General features: G+C 42.3%; 1 protein-coding gene across 2 annotated transcripts; it reads left to right on the forward strand.

Moving 5' to 3' along the window:
• Window positions 1-805: 805 nt before the first annotated feature.
• On the forward strand, window positions 806-21121 carry METTL14 (methyltransferase 14, N6-adenosine-methyltransferase subunit). 2 transcript variants are annotated; one of them, XR_008966288.1, is made up of 12 exons: window positions 806-1096; window positions 1206-1294; window positions 2020-2107; window positions 6174-6254; window positions 6630-6717; window positions 8779-8869; window positions 10372-10513; window positions 11780-11872; window positions 12556-12672; window positions 14867-15077; window positions 15902-18350; window positions 19519-21121. XR_008966288.1 is itself a non-coding variant. In XM_057380574.1 (11 exons), the coding sequence occupies exons 1-11, from the start codon at window positions 1031-1033 to the stop codon at window positions 16213-16215; spliced, it is 1380 nt and encodes a 459-aa protein (XP_057236557.1). In that variant the 5' UTR covers window positions 806-1030; the 3' UTR covers window positions 16216-21121. The 2 variants fall into 2 exon arrangements, 1 of the variants encoding a protein (XP_057236557.1); XM_057380574.1 differs by having other exon boundaries at window positions 15902-21121.
• The last annotated feature ends 587 nt before the right edge of the window (window positions 21122-21708 follow it).

Raw genomic sequence — 21708 nt, forward strand, 5'->3', positions numbered from 1 at the left:
TCTATCATTGAGAAACATGAGTAGCTGGAAATGGTTTCTTTTTGTATTTGTCTGCACTTCTTTCATTTTCCTTCTCTTCGTGCTTCTCTCTCACTTCTGAGTTTGACCTGTATAACCTCACTAACACACATAAAATATATAACACATTAAAAAAAAAAAGGCGAAAAAACCAATAAAACGAAACAAAAAAGCAGAATAATAGCTTGTATCACAAAAGTGATAAACAAAAGTGTGCCAGTGTCTGGCACTCTGAAATCAGCAGAAGAACAGCATGCTCTGGTAACAGGGAGCTGAGTGTCACTTGTCAGCTCTTGCTGGCCACATCATTGGGTCTGGCAATTGTGGGAAGCGTTGGTCTGTGTCAGGAGAGCAAACATCAGCATTAATTATTATTGCGGGATAATTTGTAATGTTTCTTTATTCTTTTGTTAAGTTTCCCTTTGGGACGCTTTAGGGACTGATGTTTATTTCAGTTATTGTTTATTTCCATCTTCCTTCTTGTTGCATTCCGAATAGCTCTCAGAAAGTCWGCAYAAAATAYGGATTMGATCCATTCCYGGACAGCCAGYACAKAGGAGAGGRACGAAAGGAGRAAGAGGGAAAGAAACCAAAAAATTAGATAAAAAGAACTTGAAAGATACTGCAAAACTCCCTCAAAGCTGAAGTTTGGAAAGGATCAGAAGATGAAAGCAAAATATGAAGGTTAACCTACAGATAATCACAGTGGATATTGGAATTGGATAAAATTTGGATGTACTTTAGGAAAACCGAGCAGTTGAAGAAGACCACTTAAAAAGTGGTGACAGCTGTGGCACAGCCGGGTGTCCGCCTGATGGCTCATTCCCTGCAGCGGCTGAGTGAAGATGAACTGTGCATCTGCACTCGAACGAGCAGCGCCGGCATCCCACCCACACGGACAGCGGCTCCGGCAGTGCGGTTTCCCGGAGGCAATTGCGCGGCGCGGAAGTGACGCCGGGCGGGAAGTGACGGCGGGCGGCGGGAGCGCGGCGGAGCGGGGTCGGTGCGGGCCATGAACAGCCGGCTGCAGGAGATCCGCGAGCGGCAGAAGCTCCGCCGGCAGCTCCTGGCGCAGCAGGTACGGCCGGCAGCATCCCAGGGAGCGGGGGGCCTGGGGCGACCCGCGGGCCCTGTGCCGGGCGGATCCGCCGTGGCCGCGGCGTGACTTTGTGTTTCCCGCTGTGCAGTTGGGGGCCGAGAACGCGGACAGCATCGGCGCCGTGCTCAACAGCAAGGATGAGCAGCGGGAGATCGCGGAAACCMGGGAGACCTGCAGGTCTGTATCGGCGAGCGGTGTCTGTGCCAAATGGGGGTCAGCMGGAGTACAGGCCCGGGAAATGGGGTGGGATTGCACTCGCTGAAAGAAAACGCTTTAATTAGTCAAAKCAGAGCCTTGATTAAGGCGAGTAGGGTCTATTTGTTCCCTTCTAGCAGCAGCTTAGAAATACAGGCTGACTTGTCTCTCGTGTTAAAAAGCTACTGTGTAGGAAAACCGAGATCTGAATTCAGAATAAGCCACCTGCTTTGTATCAGAGCCTTCGTGCTTTTCCTAAGCACATTTAGGGCGGTTTAGTTTACAAGTTCTCGTGGAACTACAGATGTGTCTAGGACAGAGCAGCTACTGCTTATCAATTCTCACGTGTGTGAACAGGCTTAGTTTTGTATATGAACTGTTTGAGGGTAAAATAAGCTGTACCTTTTAGAGCAAAAGAAATGAGAAAGGGAAGGGAATTAACTTACTTCTGTAGATGGTCTGYGTTGCTTAAAATGAGCTGTACTTCTGAGAGCAGAAAAATAATAAAGAAATTATGTTCTTTTTAGGAGTTCTGTCCTTAGTAAGTTGTGCTGTTCTCRAATATACTGAGAGGAACAGCTTCTACTATATGGTGTTCTGAAATAGTTTCAAACTTGTAACATGCAGTCAAAGCAGATTATGAAAGACTCCTAGCAGTTTTCTTTGGAGACAGAATCTTTCATATGAGGATTTTTGGCTCTTCATAGGGCTGCTTATGATACTTCTGCACCGAATGCAAAACGTAAATATCCAGATGAGGGAGAAGCTGATGAGGAAGAGATTGAAGAATATAAGGTATGAAAAAAAGAAAAAAGTTACCTTTCTCTGGTGTTCTTGTGTCCCTGAGCTACTAAAAAATGTGTATATAAAAATAAATGTGATGTGTACAGATCCTTTAAMATGTGTTTTCCACAGTGGCATCTCCCTTGATGGCTTCCACTGCAGAAATTACAAGAAAATAGATGCTATGTGGTTCTCTTCACGTGTGATGTAGGTGCATTGAACTGCACATGCATCAAAACCCAATGTGTGGAAGCTTMATTTAGTGCTGCTCCTAGGAGGAGRCAGGCTTGGATGTTGGTGCCCTCAGGGAATGGCAGTGAGCCTTTGCTGGCTGTGGGAAGAAGTGGTACAATGTCTCTGTGCTTGGGTACATGCGAAAAGAATCTTGACCAGAATTCTGTTGTGTCAGAAGGAAAGCTTGCATTAAGCTGCAGGCACGGGCCATGAGATGAGAGATGGGAAGGGTGAGGGTGTCTTCTGCCCCATTTGTGCAGTGCCAAGGAATGCAGTGGAAGAAACAAGGGATTCTAAGGGAATTGAAGTTAGCAGCTTGGAATTGAAGTGAGAGGCTTGGTTTGAGATGTCCTTTATGTGTCAAAAATTTCCAGGAAGAGCTAGGTTTAAACAAAAAACCTCAAAATGCCCCCATGGTCAYTGAAGAGTGAGTGCTTGTCAAACTCTCATGCCCTTCACTTTTCAGAAGCTCATCCCAAAGCAATTTGGCAGCTTTCTCATTTCATACCTAATGTGATGTTTTTGGCCAGGCTGAGAGGTAGAAAGAGRTTAAACACAGGCCTGATTATGATACAGCTGTCTTCATGATTTGCTTTGGGATCTGGTTGCAGTGTCTGTCCTCCTTCTTCCTTTTTCCATGTCCTAATAACCTTGCTTCTGTGGTTAGATAAAATCAATGTCAGTGTATTTATGAAATAATGCAGTGTCTGCTGTTCTCTTGGATGCCTAAAAATAGTAGTTTTGAAATACAGAGCCTTYATTGTGTTACATTTGTATTCAGGTTTGTAAATCTTTCTGTAATAACATCTATCTTTTATTTTACTAGACCAAAAAGTTAATGTGTGACAGGATGGTTTTTGATGATTGATTGTGAAACTCTCTGTAAAGGGACAGACATTTTTTTTAACATTATTAGTGTTCATATGTACATTCTCTTTAGTAAAGAAATGAAGTCACCGTCAGATAGATGGGTGTTTGTGAATCAGGGTTTTTATTCTTTCATTAGTGATCAGTTAATATCAATTTATTTTACTTCTTCACCAAGTACATGGTGAAAGAATTAAATTTTRATTATCTATAAAATATATATGGATAAGTCACTTGGGTTGGCAAAGTACATGAATCTTCTCATTAAGATTTTTTTAATCAGTGTGGAGAAGGCTTACCCTGAGGTGTGCTGTAATCATGTGYAAGTGGCCAGACTTCTGTATTGTTGAAATGGAAGAATATTTTAGTAACAGTCACTCAGACAAAATTCAGTGGAGCAGATGAATAGACTTCAGAAACTTGAAACCCCAGAGTAGAACATCTATAGYGGAGTCATCAGCTGTTTCCTGCAGGCATTGCTAATTCCCTATTGGCAAGGAGATAAGAACAGTAAAATTCCTTCTACATTTATGTAACCTTTTCCTGAGCACTCTGAGCCTGCTTAAATTTAGTCTTGTAATATGAACTCATACAAAAATCTGGACCTTTATGGTGTCAAACCCTATTGCATTGTGTGTAATGCAACTTAGACAAAAGCAATAATAGACTTAATTAGTTGTGTTGTGGGCAAATCTTGCAAGTTTGCTCATTTTGTTAGAAAAATCAGAAGTATTTCTGATGTGAAATGGTATTTGTGATGTGAAATGACTTGTCTCCATATCCCTGACTTTCACTGTTGGGTTCTGTGTGATGGGACCGGGTAAGTCTTCTTCAATGGTTTAAAGTTTGTTTGCCCTGGCTTCAGATTTGGTGGAAATGAATGTACCCTCGCCCCTGTGAGAGCAGTTGTTGAGATAAAAGATGAGGTATTTTACTCTTCTCAGCCATACAGGAATATCTGATGAAAAAAAAAAAAAGTAAACAAAACCAAACAAAAATACAAACAAAAAAGCAATGTGTTTTAATTTTGGTGGGGTTTTTTTGTGGATTGGTGTTTGTTTTTTCTGTAGAGTAAGTGTAAAAATTTAAAGTTAGGACATTGAATTGTGGTTCTGAAAAACTCCTAAAATATTCTTGTTCTTATGGAACTGTAACAGTTGTCCCAGGTCTGTATTTGGAAGTGACAGATAATGGGATTACAGTGTCTGCTGCCACTGCCAGGCTTTTCACCACCTTCTGGGAGCTGTTAGTGATGTTCCATCCCTTGCCTTCCCCAGGTGATTKGATTCAATTGTTTGAACTGATATGAAAGTCAGGTGTTTGGAGTTTTAACTTTATGTGGAATACAGAAACACTTGTGGTTCTGCTGTGCTGTCTGCCAGCCTCATTTGAGACAGCTGGGTTCTGCTTTGTTTTTGCAAGCAGAGGCCTGTGAGCTTGGGATGCTTCCATGCCATTGTTGTGGAGGCTGAAAAAAACTTACTTGGATGAATCATGAATTATATCTATCTCCAGTTATTTGAAATAAACTATGTTTGAATATTGTGGGTAGTTTCTGTTTCCCTAGCTCAGCAACTCTATACCAGGTGTTTTGGAAAACACAGATAATGAATGTACAAGAATGTAGTATCTTGTGTTATTGCTGATGTTGTTCTGTGTCTGCTTCGACTGTGTCCTTTCCCTTTGAAAGTTGGTCATGTGGGCTTTTGTTTGTGGCCACAAGACTCTTTTAAAACCACTTCTGAAGGCATAAGGAGAACTGGAATGACTCAGGTATCCAACTGGTGCTTGTTCATCAGGGGACAAGATTTAGAGAAGGATGGAAGAGGGAAACAGGTTTTATTTATGATGGCATAAGCAGTTTTCAGTAAAGCTCAAGCTTTCAGGTTTTGGGGTTTTTTTGCCTGAATAACGCTGCTGCTGCTTGTCTGTGCATTTTTCCCTGCAAGCACTGTTCGTGTTTCTGATAGTAATCTTTTTGATCTGGTTAAAGAGACAAGCAAAAAGACTGTGTATCTCTTAAATTCACCACCTGAATAGGGAAAGGGAAGCTGTGATTTGTTTATCACATCAGGCTTTCAGAAGTTGGTTCAAGCTCCACTTTGGAAATAACAGAAGCTTACTTACAGATTGTGGCAGAGGGATTAACATTGGGAGGGACAACACTTAGTTTTTTATTCTGCATTCTGACAGCTTATGTAGCATAGGATAAATACAGCTGTGATAATATGATAGGTGATAGCAGTTAGTAGTCCTTCAGTTGTATTTCTCTTTTTTACAAATCTGTGTACTGGGTTGATCCAGGATCAATGGGAAGGCAGAAGGTGATGTGAAGAAGTGAGTCTCTCCYGAGTTTCTGTTCTCTCTCAGTTCTRTGTTGGAGTTCAGAGTACATTGGTGTAACAGATCTCTGAATCCCAGAAATCTATTAAATGAACAGTTAGTGGCTCTCTAGATATTTTTCATGTAAAYTTTGGGGCTGTAACATAGGAATGTTGAAGTTACATTTAAAGAACAGTCCAAATGAAATACTGACTTAAATCATGAGCTGTTTCTGCAAAGTGTGGACTTTGCTAAGGCTGGAAAACAAGAGACCATTGTGGATAAAAATGCTCAGAAGTTCTGCTGCAGATGAACTTCAAAAAATATATGCTTTGTTTTGGTTTAAGGAGTGAAAGCTTTGTGGGACAAAAATTAAAAATTCTGCACCTTCTAAAGCATTGTCAGGGGCTGAAAATGAAGGGGTTCTTATTTTATTCTTCTTTCAGAGGCCTTTCCCAGAAACACTCTCCTTGTTAGTGAGAGGTGCAGACTTCTTGGGGAATAGGAAATTTTATTTCCTGTCCAACTCTGAAGCTGGAACCATTCATGATCTACTGTTTACAGACAGCCCATTTCACATTATGATTCTGCTTCTTACGGAAAGGACAGAAACAGCATGATCTTGCATACTTGTAATACCTGCTTTATTTCCAAGGATGAAGTAGAGCTGCAGCAAGATGAAGAGAACYTGCCCTATGAAGAAGAGATCTACAAAGATTCCAGTACCTTTCTTAAGGTGAGCTGCTTTTGCATTTTGCAGCGTACTCAAAGCTTGCATTGTTGTGTTAAACTATTTCTGCAATGGATGGGATTTGAAATAGAGCTTTGAAGGCTGAAGTGGTGGCCTGGAATTCCCAACTATGGAAGTTTCCTGTGAAACATCTGACTGTCACTGGTGTTGGCACTGTTCTGAGGCAGCTCTCAATGAGCTGCCAGAATGGTGGGACTGATTTGAAACTGAAATGATGGTCTTGACCAGTGGAACTTACAAAGGCATGTTGGTAGAAAAGATCACCTGCTACTTTCTCATTTATCACACTAACACAGACTGTGTATGTCTATGTCCACTTATCTCCCTGCTGCTCTCACTGAACTTCTTCCTGTTCTCCAGGGCACTCAGAGCTTAAATCCACACAACGATTACTGCCAGCACTTYGTGGATACAGGACACAGACCCCAGAACTTCATCAGAGATGTTGGTATGTCACAGCCAGTAACTGTTTGAAGATGACTCATTTAATTCCATAACACTTCTTTTTTTCCCCTTTTTTAATTTTTTACAGTTTCTAACACTTCCTTGTTTTGTCTCAGTGTGCATACATATCAATATAGACATTTACATGAATGKTTTTATTTTCAGTTATTTAGAAGGTCATTGTTACCAAGGATGCTCTTACCAAGGTTGCTTTCACTGTTGGTTTTACTTGAAAGTATTACACCTGGAAGATTTTTTTTTTTCCAAACCAAGCTCTTTTGATTCTGGAAAGTAGATGAGTTTAATGGGCAGATGTTAAAGCCTTTGGAAGTTTACAGTTCACTTGTGTATTGGGTTGTATTGCCTCTTAAGCATGTAAAGTGTGGAAAATACTTAGATTTAAGTCAGTGAGCACTATGGATRACGTTTCCCAGCTCCATTAGGTGACTGCTCATTGGAAGGCCCAAGTTTAGAGGATGTTGTTTACATGTATCCAGATGCTACTGAAAYGATGCTACATTGGGCCTGAATTTGAACTTGCTAAAACTAAGGCATGATTTGGTCTGTTTACTGGAATAGGTGCCTGGCATTTGTTTTTTAAAAAAAAGCAGGACGTCTCCCTCTGCAGTTTTATGCAGTAGTTCTCCCTGTTTTATCAAGTGTAAGGTTGCCAAGGCAAGTGGGTTGTGTTTCTAGATGGCAGCCCAAAGAGGTTTCTTTTGCCTCCAGAGGCTTTTAGTTTATTCTTCTCTATTTTTGGTGAATGCTTCTGTGAAACAGAAGGTGCTGTATGTCATTAGACATGACCCAAAGAAAAAGCATCTAAACAAGTGCTGGTTCTAGAACACCCAGTCCYACCTGTTTGATGTTGCTGTTGGAAAACAGGGAGAGACCTGTGGGTCTGCGCTTGGTTAGTTTGGGGTTTTTTAATTGAAAATTCTTTTACATCTGTTGCTTAGCTGCTGATAACTTCTGTCTCTGCTGGCCAGGGGTGTTTGACTCCCAATGGCTGGAAGTAGCACAGTAGTGGAAATCAGGAGAACACAGTGGTGGTTTTAAGCTGWTACATATTTAAGGGAAGGGATGAAAATGACTTTTGGGTGTTTTATGATAAATAGTAAGATATAATAGAGGTTAGGTACTGAGAACTTWGCTTTTATCACTGAAGTTCTTGGATTGAGAGTTCATATGTTTGAGTTAAAGTCAAGAGAGGGATGAAGGGTTTGTGGGTTTGAGTGAGGTTTTTTCCCCCAAGTGATCAGTACAATTTCARGTTGTGCATTTGAATGAACACAGARCCTTTTAAGTGRCTCCTRCTGAAGTTGAACTGATACTGCTTTGAAAGCAGAAATGGTACCTTGTTGGTTTGTGCTGAGGCTGCTGCTGGCAATAGCAAACCCATTGTCTCAAAAGAGAGAATGAAATAAACTGTGAAGTGTAATTTCCTTGTTAAACCATTTGCTGCAAAAGGTCTAATTAGGGTTCTCCCCTTTGTATTCTGTACTCATGAAAGGTTAGAAAATTGACATGATAAAGCTAAAGGTAGGAACGTGTTCAGTTCTTCATCACTCACACTACAGCACCAAATCTCAGTGCTAGGGTTGCCTCAGGCAACCAGCCACACCCCACGTGCCAGCTTGGAAATAGTCATCAAAGATTACACAGAGTGTGCTGTAAATGAACGTTAATTAGATCTTCATATAAATTTATGGATGAGGGAAAACCAAAACAACTTTCTCTCATCATCCCGGTGCTTTTAGTTTAAATGAAAAGTTGTTTCAATCTGGTAACTGGAGTTGTGATCTCCTGATCYACTGTAGTGCTCTAGAGAAGATCAGAGCATAGGTGCTGCTTCAGTAACAGTTGTAATTAGCTGGGTGAGAGCAGGAGGCTTTTGTCAAGTACTGAACAAAAAACTGCTTTAAAGGGTTTGGTTTGTTCTAACAAAAACCTAAAATGAGGCTGAGTATTAACATTTGGACCTATTCAGAATACTGGACAATGCTTAATTGATACAGATTTACTCCGTTAAGTAGTTGTTAACTTCATGTTTTCTTCTTCTTAGGCTTAGCAGATAGGTTTGAAGAATATCCAAAACTTAGAGAGCTCATCAGATTGAAGGATGAGCTGATATCTAAATCTAACACTCCTCCCATGTAAGTGTTCTTGTGGAAAATGCCTTTCTTCTCCAGACCTGTTTGAAGTTAGCTGTCTGCTTTGCAAATCTCTATCTTCAGCACCTGCTTAGAATTTACATTTTCTCTTTCTGTTTGTGTATACAAGTTAATCARTTGAAGCATAGAAGAATAAGATCACTTTTTTTTTACTTTAATCTAGATGTTTAATATAGTGTATAAACTAGATTTGCTTTCMAGTGTGTGATTATTTATAGTATATAAAGCTTTGATTTTTTTGAGACCAAATTGCCAACTGATTTGGCTGCAGGCTTTAATTTGGGAACTAAAAGAATATCGTGTGATCGTGACTCTCATGTTATGGTGTGGTTTATGATAACAGGAAAAGCTTTAAAAAATTGGCCTCCTAATATAACCTTAGTTTTTCTTTTACCAGCTGTTTTTTGTATASCATTCAACTGTTATCTTTGTATCCATCAGTCACATGTTACTTTGGAGTCCAAAAATGTTTAGGCTGACTGGAAGTCATTTGTCCTTACTGGCTCTGAATTACCTCAGAGTTTTTGCTGAATGTCACACACAGCCTAAGTGTGCAGCATGTTACTCCAGGRATTCAGACCTCTCTGAATTTACCCTAATGCTTGTAATGTGCAGCATCTTAATCTGTATCACAAAAAATAGCTTTATTTAATGATAGTTTCATAAAATCCCATGAGATAGCTGAACAACTGAGTGGAAACTGCAGAACTCAACCTGCTATTTTGAGCTAGGTATGTTTTGGCATTCTTTGTCATCAAGTGGAAAAGGGAGGGGAAATGGTAATCAAATGCTGCCTTCTGACCACACCAAGTACACACATGGAATCTTTTCCACACACTTTTTTGGGAAAGGGAAGGTGGTGGTGTGCTAAGCAGCTTTCTGAAGAGTAAAGGTATTTAGGAGAGGCAGTGCAATTTTTTGATAGTGATACAGCAGTGAGTGGTATGAAGCTGTGAAGGAGAGTCTTTAGAGTATGGGTTAGTGTGTATTTAAAATCAATGTGTGTGGGAATTTTGCTTGTTACAGGAATAGAGAAATACATTTATACTGTATAAAAAGTAACAATGTCTCCAGTATTTAGAATCTTTGGAATAATTCTAAAAATATGCTACTTTCCCAGTTAACCAGGCAGGGAATGTTTGCTTCTTAAATGTTTATGTTTCCTGCTGTTATAGTCCATGGATATACAGAAAATACTGTGAGTCTGTACTGAATATTTTTGTACAATCTGTGGGAATCTTGTTTCCTGCTTGCTAAGTTAGAATCCTAAAAACTGTTTATTAAGACTACTTAAAAAATAGAATGCAATAGCATCCAGTCTTGAGTAAGTGAAGATGTGTTTTGGATCTCCTCTGGATTTAGAGCATTTGAGATGTGTAACCCACCCAGCAGACCCTGCTCTTAACTGGGTCCACAGGAGTGCTGTGGGGAGTGTAGTTCTGCTGCACCTTGTCCAAGCAGTCTGGCTTCTTCTGTTTATACAGGTATCTACAAGCAGATTTGGAAGCATTTGATATTAGGGAACTGAAGTCCAAATTTGATGTGATTCTCCTGGAGCCACCATTGGAAGAATATTACCGAGAGACTGGCATTACTGCCAATGAAAAGTGCTGGACCTGGGATGATGTAAGTACCTTTTTTGCTGTCAAGAACATTTCATACATTTGTTTAAGCAAACAGTTTCAGTTTTAATTTAGTAAATAAAACTTTTGGTTCTCTCTGAGCCTGGCTGAAAATATAATTGTAGTAATAGTGGCTTTTCTCTCTGTCCTTACCTTCACTGAGCTTTTTCTTTGATTTTCTTTTTGCTGTTGGAATACCAAATGTCCATTGAAAATATTTCCTTGTTTCCTGAAATTCTTGAGATTTGTAACACATAGTTTTTAACATGCTGGTCTTCTAGTAAAAAGTGTAGGTAAGTTTTCTTTACTACATTCCTCCATTCTCCAGGTATTGAATGGGTAGGAAATTTTAATGATCAAACCTATTCTAATCCCTAGAAGTGTAACAAAATAAATAAACCTTGCTTGTGGAAGTCTCTCTCTTGTATCTATTAAAAAATGGTGCCTAGCAGTGCTGCCCAAGGAAAAAACATTCCATCCTAACAGAAAAACCGGAAATGCTGGAGGCAGGACTCAYCCTCCTAGTTTGGAATCATATCCTCTTAGCATGGCTCCTGCTGCATTATTTTTCCTTGGAGGGCACTGAATGAAGCTTGATTTGATGTGTTAGCACATTAGAGATGAAGCCTTTCAACTTGTGATGACTAACAACAGATGCTTTGCATCCGAAGCTATTTCATCTTGAATATTTTTCATTTGTCATCGTTGAACCACTGTCCTTAYAAATTCTGGATGCTTTTCCTGAAAGTGAAAGTGGAGAGAATATCTTTCCTATATAGTGATAGGAATTAAGCTGGGATTTTTGTAACGTGTCTTCACAAGCTTCACCTAAGTACTTACAGGGAGAAAAAGAAACACAGTACTATTGTGTCTGTATTAAATGGTTTTGCTGCCAATGGAATGACAAAATGAAACAGAGATTTGAGGTTTGTACTGGTCTTAGAAGTTTTTTATACAGATAGAATTCGTTTGTCATGGTTTTCTCAGCCCCAGGCAGCTGCTTCCTCAGTCCCCCACCAGCRGGACTGAGGAGAGAACTGGAAGGGTGAMAGCTTTAAAACTCATGGCTTGAGACAAAGACAGATTAATAGGGAAAGCAAAAGCCATGCACGTCAGCAAAGCAAAACAAGGAACCAGTTCACTTCTTGGGCAGCCAGGTGTGCTTCCTGATGGTTTCTGTGGCAGTGCCTCAACACTCAGTATTCTTCCTGATGTAACTGGTGATTCGTATTGAATTCAGGAGCGCTTTTATTCCTCTTATTATTACTAGATCATGAAATTGGAAATTGAAGAAATTGCAGCCCCAAGGTCATTTGTGTTTCTGTGGTGCGGCTCAGGCGAGGGTCTGGATCTCGGCCGAGTGGTAAGATGTTGTTTTAATTCAATTTATCAGGGACAGGCTTAAGAGTTTATTTTTATCTTTGACTTCTCCCTGTATAGAATTCTAAACCCTAACTACTGAGGGATGTTTTGTTACTATGCTAGAGGATATGTAATTTTAAGTGGCATTAGCTGTTTAGATACTGTTAATGTCCAGAGGAGTCATTGACTGTGAGAAARCATAATTCCATGGGCTCTTGGCTGCATGTTGACAAGAGCAGCAGGTTGCCAAGTTACAACTTTTTTTAACAGAAGTCTAAGTAGTTTTTTGCCAGAAATACTCATGCTAAGAGAAAGGTCGTACTGTTTCATAAGTTGAGATACAATTGTAATCTTTCTGCATGCCAGCCCAATGCTACTTGTGTTGGGGATGCTGCAATGGGAATTCCCAGTTGGCTCCTGCTGTGCTGAAAYATTCTTTGTTTAGTTTGAGCAGTGCTTTCCATGAAAGCAATTCACAAACATAAGGGCAGCCTGTGGTTATTGATGTGTTTGCTGTAGTTGTTTTTTGATCTGAAGTTGGCCACATAGATTGAGTTTGGTCATGGGCAGATTTGTGGTAGCTGGACAGTCCTTGAATAAGAAAAGTGAAATGTTTTTGTGAGTGTTCAGTTCAGGTTACTTGATTTTTTTGTGTAAACTGTTTTACTTGTTTGTAATATTTAGTGTCTGCGCAAATGGGGTTACAGAAGATGTGAGGACATTTGTTGGATTAAAACAAATAAGAACAACCCTGGCAAGACAAAGACTCTGGACCCTAAGGCTGTGTTCCAAAGAACCAAGGTAAAGGATTGGCTCGATTCCTCCTCTGTTTCCATTCTGCCTTTGTGCTAATGACACACCTGGCATTGGTGACAGGCTTGTGGGAGAGCAGACAGGAGGGCGTCCGAGTTCTGGAATTAAACTTAGCAATACAATTTGACTAAACTTAATCTCAAAATAAGTCTTTAAATCTGTAGATTTTAAATTGATCTAATAGTAAGAAATAACAATAGAAAACTGGCTCTAACTGCACACGTGCAGATGTGTGCCCAGAGCTTGAACCAGAGAAGAGACTGCTAGGGAGCAGAGCTCAGAAATCATCTCCTGCCTTCCTGAAGATGAAGCACAAGTGATAGAATGGGCCAGCCTGGTTTTAAACCAGACATTTTTTGAAAGATCTGTTGTGGAGGGATGTATATTGAAGGAGGTGCAGATAATAAAAAAAGTGTTCTGATTTGAGTTTTAAATCTATGTTCAAAACTTTAGAGAAATGTAGATGGGATTCATAAGTAATTGTTTGGTGTATATATSAGTGTAACTGGAAGTTTTACTGAGTACAGAGAGCTGGCTGGAAATGTATTGATTTCAAGTGTCAGTGAACCTCAAGACTCCTTCCTCATTCATTTATCAKTCATTAGCATTAAACATCCTCAAGTCTGCCTCAAATTGCCCATTGTATAAACTTCCMTTTAAGATATCTGCAATCTTTCTTTGACTTGCATTTACATTAATCTGAAGTTTGTTTGAGAGTGTGTTGTATTTGTGATAAATATTTATAAGTATAAATATTGTGTGTTTGTTGCATATAGAATTGCAAATATGTGCAGTTAGTTCCTGAGTGAAAATTTAAAACTAACAACAGGAGGATTGGCRGGGGGCACTTTATTTCTTTGTTTAACAAAGGAAAATAGTTTCTGGTATGGGGGAATCTTCTCTGTTTATTGAGCAAGARTTGGGCTGAGGTCACTGTTTGTTATAAACACTGAAAATGGAGTGTGTTTGCTCAGCCTGAACAAACAGTCTGTTGGGCAAGCTGTGTTTGCCAGTGGTTCCAGCAGCAAATGCTGTTCTGTTCTGTTTGGCTGAGGCATCTCTGCATGGGTGCTCAGTGCTGTGGCACCACTCAGAGGATCCCAGGTATGTGTGAGTGACATGCTGTTGGTATGGAAGGAAAATGTCTGGGATTGTTCTCCTAAGGATGGATTGACGAGGCCTGGCTCAGTGGGTAATTTGCTTAGCACTATTCTGCCTTTCACTCAGATAAATGTGAGGTCCAAACCCCTGTTGCATGAGCGCAGTACCAACTGCATAGATTTGATAGGTCTGATGTTTTGCCTTTCATGGTTACCCACTAACTCTGTAAACCGTTTCCAAAATTTGGGAACGATTACACATCTTGTGTGCAAGCCTTTCCTGAGCCATCTGGTGGCGCTTAGTGAGTCAGTGTTTGATCCTGGGGAAGATCACTCATACCAAGACACAGAGGTCTGAAATGAGTATGTAGGAGCCTCTTTTCATCCTGGAACAATTGTGGAGATTCCTCATTCATGGATGCCACTATCACTCAAAGTGGTCTGCAGTGTTTTAGATGGAAGGAAAACAGTGCATGTTACACCTCAAGAACACTTAATGTGTCTGAGCTGACTGAGAGTGCACTAACAGAGTCATAGTGGTTGTGGGTTTTTRTGTGGTAATMTCTTCTAGAAAGRAATCTGAGGGGAATTCTGAGGGYYACTTTAATAACAGAGGTACACTRTTRWAAAGTGCATCTTAYTTCCACTGTCTTATGACTGAAAACKTWGAAAATTATTGTATGAATAAAGTTAGGATCAGAATGCTAGAACAGGTATTAACCATAATTAATAATTATTCCTTTGCTCTTGCCATCACCTTTTTCTCTTTTGCCTTGTGGAGACTTCTCAGCCTTTATAACCTAAAGTTCTGTAATTGAAGAAGTTCAAATATCTTACTTCAGCCTTTATTTGAATTTTTCCACCTCATAGTGTAGTTTACCATACTTCAGCTTAAAGTATTGCTCTGCTTTGTTCAGAAATGGCTCCTTTGGTAGCTCCAGCTTTTCTGCTCTAGTTCATCCTTCAGACTTTTCTCTCTTATAAGAGAGGGATGTACTCAGCCTAGAACTGCCTTTGCTGTCCGTTGTGCTCACCCTGGCACAGCAGTAGGTGTGACAGGTGACAGTTGTGTGTGTGTGCAGGAGCACTGCCTCATGGGCATCAAGGGCACCGTGCGCCGCAGCACCGACGGGGACTTCATCCATGCCAACGTTGACATCGACCTCATCATCACAGAGGAGCCTGAAATCGGCAACATAGAGAAACCCGTGGAGATCTTCCACATCATTGAGCATTTCTGCCTCGGGCGCCGGCGGCTTCACCTCTTCGGGAGGGACAGCACAATTCGACCAGGTAACTGCTTTGTTGGTTTTGGTCAAACAGTAAAATCCATTTCCGTGTCCTGAAGAGGCTTCCAGATCTATGTCACAGGTCAGACAGCAGATCTCAAGGAGATACRTTTTTGGTGTGTGTGAAGATCTGTCTGTCACAAAACTGTTGTTAGGAAAGTTTATGACAATTATAATTTCTATAATTTTTATCAGAATAAATATTTTTGTTAAACAATAGTTTTGCTCATCCATGTGTTCAATTCCTCAGGGAGCATAACAAAATCCAGTTGAGATTCCTTTCCCCCATGTGCTTACACTTCTCAGAAAAGTTGTTTTCAACCCCTATGAGCTTAGCACTATTGCCAGTGTCTGAAGACCCAGTCTCACAGTGGGTGCTGCATCTGGCATGATGCAAAATGCATAGAAGTACATGGAAAAGGACACATTGTTCAGGTATTCCTTCAGTACTGCTGTTGGAGAATTCTTGTATGTCAGTGGCTCACAGAGTTAGGTTACTCTGATTGAACTTCTGTATTTTTTTAAAAACGTTGTGGTGTAAGGACAAGTAGGAAGAAGGGGTAGCAGCTTGTGAAAGCACAGTATGTATGTTGCCACAGCCATGTGTAATTAAAAAAAGAAAGGAAAATAAGCCCTTAGAAATACCAAACTGAAATTCTAACTTTTCAGCAGCTCTAGAGGTCACTTTTCATTCTGTTCAGTGCAGGTGATGTGTAGGTAAGGGTCTCTCCCTCTCACTTGAGTGTTCATTTCCTGGGAAAAGGACARTGGTGGCCTTGAAGCCTGAAGTTTGTTGTTGCTTCTGTTTACTGTGCCTTTGTTCCCCAGGTTGGCTGACGGTGGGACCGACCCTCACAAACAGCAATTTCAACGCAGAAACGTATTCCTCGTATTTCACRGCTCCCAATTCCCATCTGACCGGCTGCACTGAGGAGATCGAGAGGCTGCGGCCCAAGTCCCCACCACCCAAGTCCAAGTCTGACCGGGGCGGGGGTGCCCCCAGGGGAGGAGGAAGAGGAGGGACTTCGGCGGGACGGGGAGAAAGGGGCAGGGAAAGGAACAGAACCAACTTCCGTGGGGAGCGGGGCGGCTTCAGAGGGGGCCGTGGAGGGACCCATCGAGGGGGCTTCCCCACCCGCTGAGGAGGTAACAGCTGCTTCCCTCGGCCTACACCTTGTGTAGGAATCCTTTCCATAGTCTTGTTTTTCCCACAGTGAATTCCTCTGGGGACTCAAGCTAGATGACTTTTACAACTGTTTTTGGTGCACGCTGCTCCAGACAGTTGGCCTTGAGTCTGGCACAGCCTCTCACCTGGCCRTGTCCTGCATGGGCAGCACTGAACCCGGTCAGAACAGAGAGCACCAGCCCTTCACACCACGGCTAGGATGGAGGTGAGCCCCCTTGCTCTCTCCTTAGGAACCTTGCAAGCTGGGGACTTCATTTTCAACTGTCGTTTTCTCCAAAACATGGATTCTTCATCCATCTTTGGAGGTTTGGGTTTGGACTGACTTGGGTTAATGTGGTGGAGTTGGCATGAAATGCAGTTCTGYATTGTGTGGCCACAGCAGACTTACTGTCTTACGGAAGAAAAAAAATGCTGTGTCTGTATTGACACCTATTTTAACTTCTCTGAAACCAAGGAGCAATTTAAATAAATAGAATTCTATTTTTTCTTATTTTGTTTAAACTTCCCAAATTATTCCTGGGAATAGGAAAAGGTTAATTTTTAATTTGTGGTGTATATGCACTCGCCTTTCATGTCAGTAGTGGGGAGAGTGATAGCTCTGTGTAGTTGTATGTTGTGCTTTCTGGAAAGCAGCAAATTGTGCATTTCTGTGCAGCCCAGAACTTGTGCACAGGTCTGGGTTGCTCCCTGAGTGGGGATTCTCCTGCACTGTGTGTCTGTAACACCTCGCTCCTTGGGAGGGAGGAGCAGTGTTACTGCAGAGCAGTCCCAGTGACCTSGCTGCAGGGAGGATTGGACACAGGAGGTGGTGTGAGTGTGTGCATCCCAAAACTGATCACCTGGTGACAGGGAACACTGATGGAACTGAGTGCTGCCTTTGCCTGCTGCACACATTTGGGAGAGGCTGTTGCTGATCCAGTGCAGTGGAAAGGCAGCGACTCCCTTCTCTATGTACAATGTCTGTTTTTAGTCAAACAAACTGAGTTTCTTGTCCAGTTGTTGGTAGACTGAACCAACCTGGCTGTTGATGTCTCAAGGTCTTAGAAATGGGTTTTGGAAAATTGGCTTTAAGTCTAAATGTTTTTCTCCCTTGAAACCCAGCTTTTAAGTAACTGTTCTGTAAAGTAGTGGATTATTAAACACGTTTATCAAAGCTGATGTTGAAATATCTTTCTTAATATTTTGTGGATTTGTTCTCCTTGAGGTTTTGGAATTGCTRAGTGGTTTCTCTCTGCTATTGTAGGCAGGAACTGTTCTTTTTGGTGCATGGARTGTTGGCACAGAAGATTTTGAGGGGCCGATGAACTCCCTGGTTTTGGTACAGTGTTTAGCAGGGGACTGCCAGTGGAAATTGCCTGTTGTTTACAGCTTTCTTCTAGTGTCATATTAGCACATCTGGAGAGCGACTGAATTTGGGGAGAGGGTGTTTTAAGGGTGATGTTCATTTGGTCATTGGTAAAGTCTGCTACAGTCTGTGTGAACAGCATCTGAGAGAAGGTAAATGCCACCGTAAGGACACATTTTTTGGGGATTTTTGCCCCAATTGYATTGTTATTCAAAAAGTAAAGACACTTAACCTTAGGACCCCTGCTTTTGTGCCAGGGACAAATATTTTAGTTTGAGTAGAAAAAGTTCAGTTCCATTTCCCCCTTTTAATTACATGCCCAGCTCTTAACATATTCTTAGGCTACGTGGTAGAGGAGGGCCAAAAACAACTGGTTGTGATGTGCTTATATATCAGTTTGCAGAAGCTGCAGTGCTGCTCAAGATTTCTTCAGTGACTGGAAAATAGTGACAGGTGATGGAGGTTTCTTGGTTCTTCCCCTCAAARCAGAAATAGCTCAATTACTGTAAGGAAAAAAAAAAAAAAAGAATAGTGCTGCATAGTGTGTTAGGTTAGAGCTGTCTGGATGGCCACCTTTGCCAGCAAAGTGTGATGTCCATATTTTTAATAAGCAACTGATGGAATGTTGTAATTAAAGTTTATGGACAAGGAACACCACCTCTGCCCTTGTCCTCCATGAAGAACAGCTGCTCCTGCTCATCTGAAGGTGGCACTGCAGCAGTGACAGAGTGACAAAGGCTCTACAGGTAAGCAGTGCAGGGCTGTGCACTCCCAAATTGTTGTCCATGTCCTTGTGGGGATGGAGATGAGACTTAGGAAGTACTGGAGTGAGACTGTCCCACACATCCCATTATACAGTAAAAACGTCCGTTCATTTCCTCAGTCACTGCAATTTGGACCATACAGAAAGTGGGGGCTAGAGCTGAAAAGCTTTAAATTGCATTAGTGGTTGTCACTTAATTGCTCGCTTGTAACACTTCCACAGGGGGGAAGGATAAGGCTCAGAATCAGTGAGCTGATGAATATTTCATTCACTGCAAATAAATGAAGACTTAATTTGAGCATGGTCTCCTGGAAGATAAAAAGCCTGAGTTTCTTCCTTTCCACTTTTATGAAATGCATAACGCTTCCAGTCTGATTTGGGGTACCTGTCTAGATCTTGTCATGTCTTTGCATTCTGGAGGAGGCTTAGAGTACTTGGAGTATCTTGCACCCTGGGAATTAAGTGAAGGATTCAACAACTGCACTGACAAGGTACTCAGGATGTCTCAGCATTTGGCTTCAGAGGGAAATGAAGACACTGGTCACCTGTAGATCAGTGTGTGTAAATCAGACATCAGCAGGAGAGCTCTGTGCACCCTCTGACAGTGGTGGTTACAAGAAGCTGGCTGGAATGCTGGGGGGCTGTGCAGGTTGGCTCTCAAATAAGCAGTTTGAAAACAGCCACTGTCAGGCAGGAGCCACCTCTGCACAAAAGGCATGTGATGCTTCCACCTTCTGCAGTCAGCGTAGCCTGGCAGTGCTGCTGCCACCAACATACCTGTGGTTCTATAATGGATCAGATACTATAAAATAAGATACTTATCTTAACATAGAATGTCCTACAGTCTGTAGTGGGGGAAATGAGRTTTAGCATTAGAGAACTCTCCTGAATAGAGAGATCACAAGAAATACCACATCAGTAGCAACTTCCATATCAAGAATATCATTTGAGTATGAAAGTGAAGGCACAGGTCAGTGTCCAGCAGCAACACCTTTTTATACAACTTCCTTGCAGTCCATGCAATATAAAAGTAAATTAAGAAACATCAGTGCCATCTTGAATTCAGTGCAACAGCAGTCCCCTCTTAGCTCAGAGCAGAGCTCTGTATCTTTATCTGTATTGAGTAGTTTTTTGTCATCTCTGTTTTTCAGCTTCCCCGGCGCTTCCGCAGTTGGCAACGAAGAGTGGAAGATGAACAATTTCCCAGCACATTCTGCAGCCTGTTCCAAAGACACCACATTGGCACATTTACTACTGCAAGGTTAACCAGCCCATGTTCAAACACTGGGGGTCTCAGAGAACACTGCACATTGTGCCAGCTCCTCAGAGGTAAATCATTCATCTCCAGACTCAGAACCTGATGGAATAAACCCCCGGACAAACGRGGGCTTTTATGTCAGTAAACAACAACAGTCCAGCACACAGGTCTGCTGCTGATGCATTCTGACAACACTTTGTACAGAGGCAATGTAGGAGTGCCTCTCTTGGAGACTTTCCAATTGGACATAAGCAATTTRTGCAACAAACATCAAARTACAAATAYTCAGATTGGATCAAATKAAAAKAAAATGCCATTTAACAGAAAAATTATTTCTTTCAGTTCAGGCACACTAGTGTTCCATACATTTTTATAAGTGGGTGACAATTACATCCCTGAGGTAGATACCACATTCAAATCTACATTGCCAAGATTACAGACACACCACCATTGGTACTCTTTCTTCTCCAGGTCTTAAAGACCTGCACATTTCAAAATAAGCTGTGGCATTCTTCTGGGAAACCAGAAATCTCTGCTATGGCAGAAACACAACCAAAGGCAGCACCTGACTTTGAAAATGATTCAAATTTCACCCCTAGTATTTCAAGAACAGTTTACTATGCCAATTGCCACAAACGCCAATTTCTTCAGTTCCTTTGAAGAAGCATTCTGCTRAAGGCTGAAAGACTTCCCAAATACTTGTTTGTCCTGATATGCATCAGGAATTACTGACATTGCTTTTAACAAAATTTCTCAAGTGTATATAAACAAAATTTGTTTTATAATCTGTTCATCATGGTTGTTATTCCTGCAAACAAAATTTGCTTTTTAATCTCTTCATCATGGTTATTCCTGTTACTGTTGCAACCATTAGTAGCACACTGTCAATGTTACATTATGTTACATTATATTTCTTGGTTTCCATGACTAAACAGTTCTGACCTCATTGCCTGGGGTGGGTTTTGTCTCCAACATCCCTCCCAATCCCACTGTGAGGGTGAAGTGAGCAAGTGGCTGCTGCTGTGGAGTGGCCGGCTGGGTTCAGCCATCCCTGAGTCACTGCTGGGACTCACAGAGAGACCCAGCGCTGCATTTGGGGGCTTGGAACTAAACTTTTGGGCTCACTTGGTCAATTTTTGGGCTCACCAAGAGAGACCAAGTGCTACGTTCAGGGGGCTCAAAACTCAGGCTCAGAGCTTAAAAAAAGAGACTAAATCCTGCATTTTGGACTCAGAAACCAGGCTCGCATGGCCAGATTTGGGGCTCAGAAACAGTGACTAAGCCTTGTGTTCTTGGGGCTTAAGTCAGACCAAGAGTGCCTGAGCTTCAGAGACCATGTACTGCAGTTTGCTCAAAACCAGACTAATTGGGCTAAGTGCAGACACAGATTAATGAGGAGTCATGTTTTGGGGCTTCAAACCAGGGCTGCTCAGATAACATTTGGGCTCACACAGAGCATTGAGGGGGCTTGAGGCAGAGACCAAGTCCTGTATTCTGGGGTTTAGCTTCACAAAGTGATGTGTTTTGGGAAGCTTGAAGTAAAGGCCATATCCTGCCTGTGTTTTGGAGTTCAAACCGGGTTCATTTGGTCAGCATGAGTCTCTGCTGCTCAGCTCTAAGGCCTGCCTTTGGCACAGCCCAATCCCGGCCCCAGGGAGAGCCCAGAACCAGCGATCGGATCTGCCTTTGGGGATGGAGGCGGATCCCCAGGGCCGCGTTTGGGGGCTCAGCCCGGGCTCCCGGGACGGTTTTAGGGCTCAGAGCAGAGCCCGACTCCCGCATTTGGGGACAGGGGCAGAGCCCAGCCCTGCTCGTCGGGGTCAGCACGGGATCCCGGGGGCCGCCCCGGTCCCGGCACAGCCCCGGCTCCCCGAGCCCGGGACCCCGAACCCCGCGCCGGCCGCAGCCACAGCGGGACCCGGCAGGACTCGGGCGCGAATCTCGGGCTCCCGGCCCGGCCCCGCCGCAGCGCCCCGGGCTCGGCGTGAGAGCGGCCCCGGGCCGGGGATGGAACAGCGGTGACCCCGGGACAGCGGCCCCGCCCGGGGAGGGACAAGGGCGGGACAAGGGCGGGGCGGGATGG

This window comes from Malurus melanocephalus, unplaced genomic scaffold, assembly GCF_030028575.1.
Source record: "Malurus melanocephalus ecotype Western Australia unplaced genomic scaffold, MMel_1.1 scaffold_461, whole genome shotgun sequence".
Lineage (NCBI taxonomy): Eukaryota > Metazoa > Chordata > Aves > Passeriformes > Maluridae > Malurus > Malurus melanocephalus.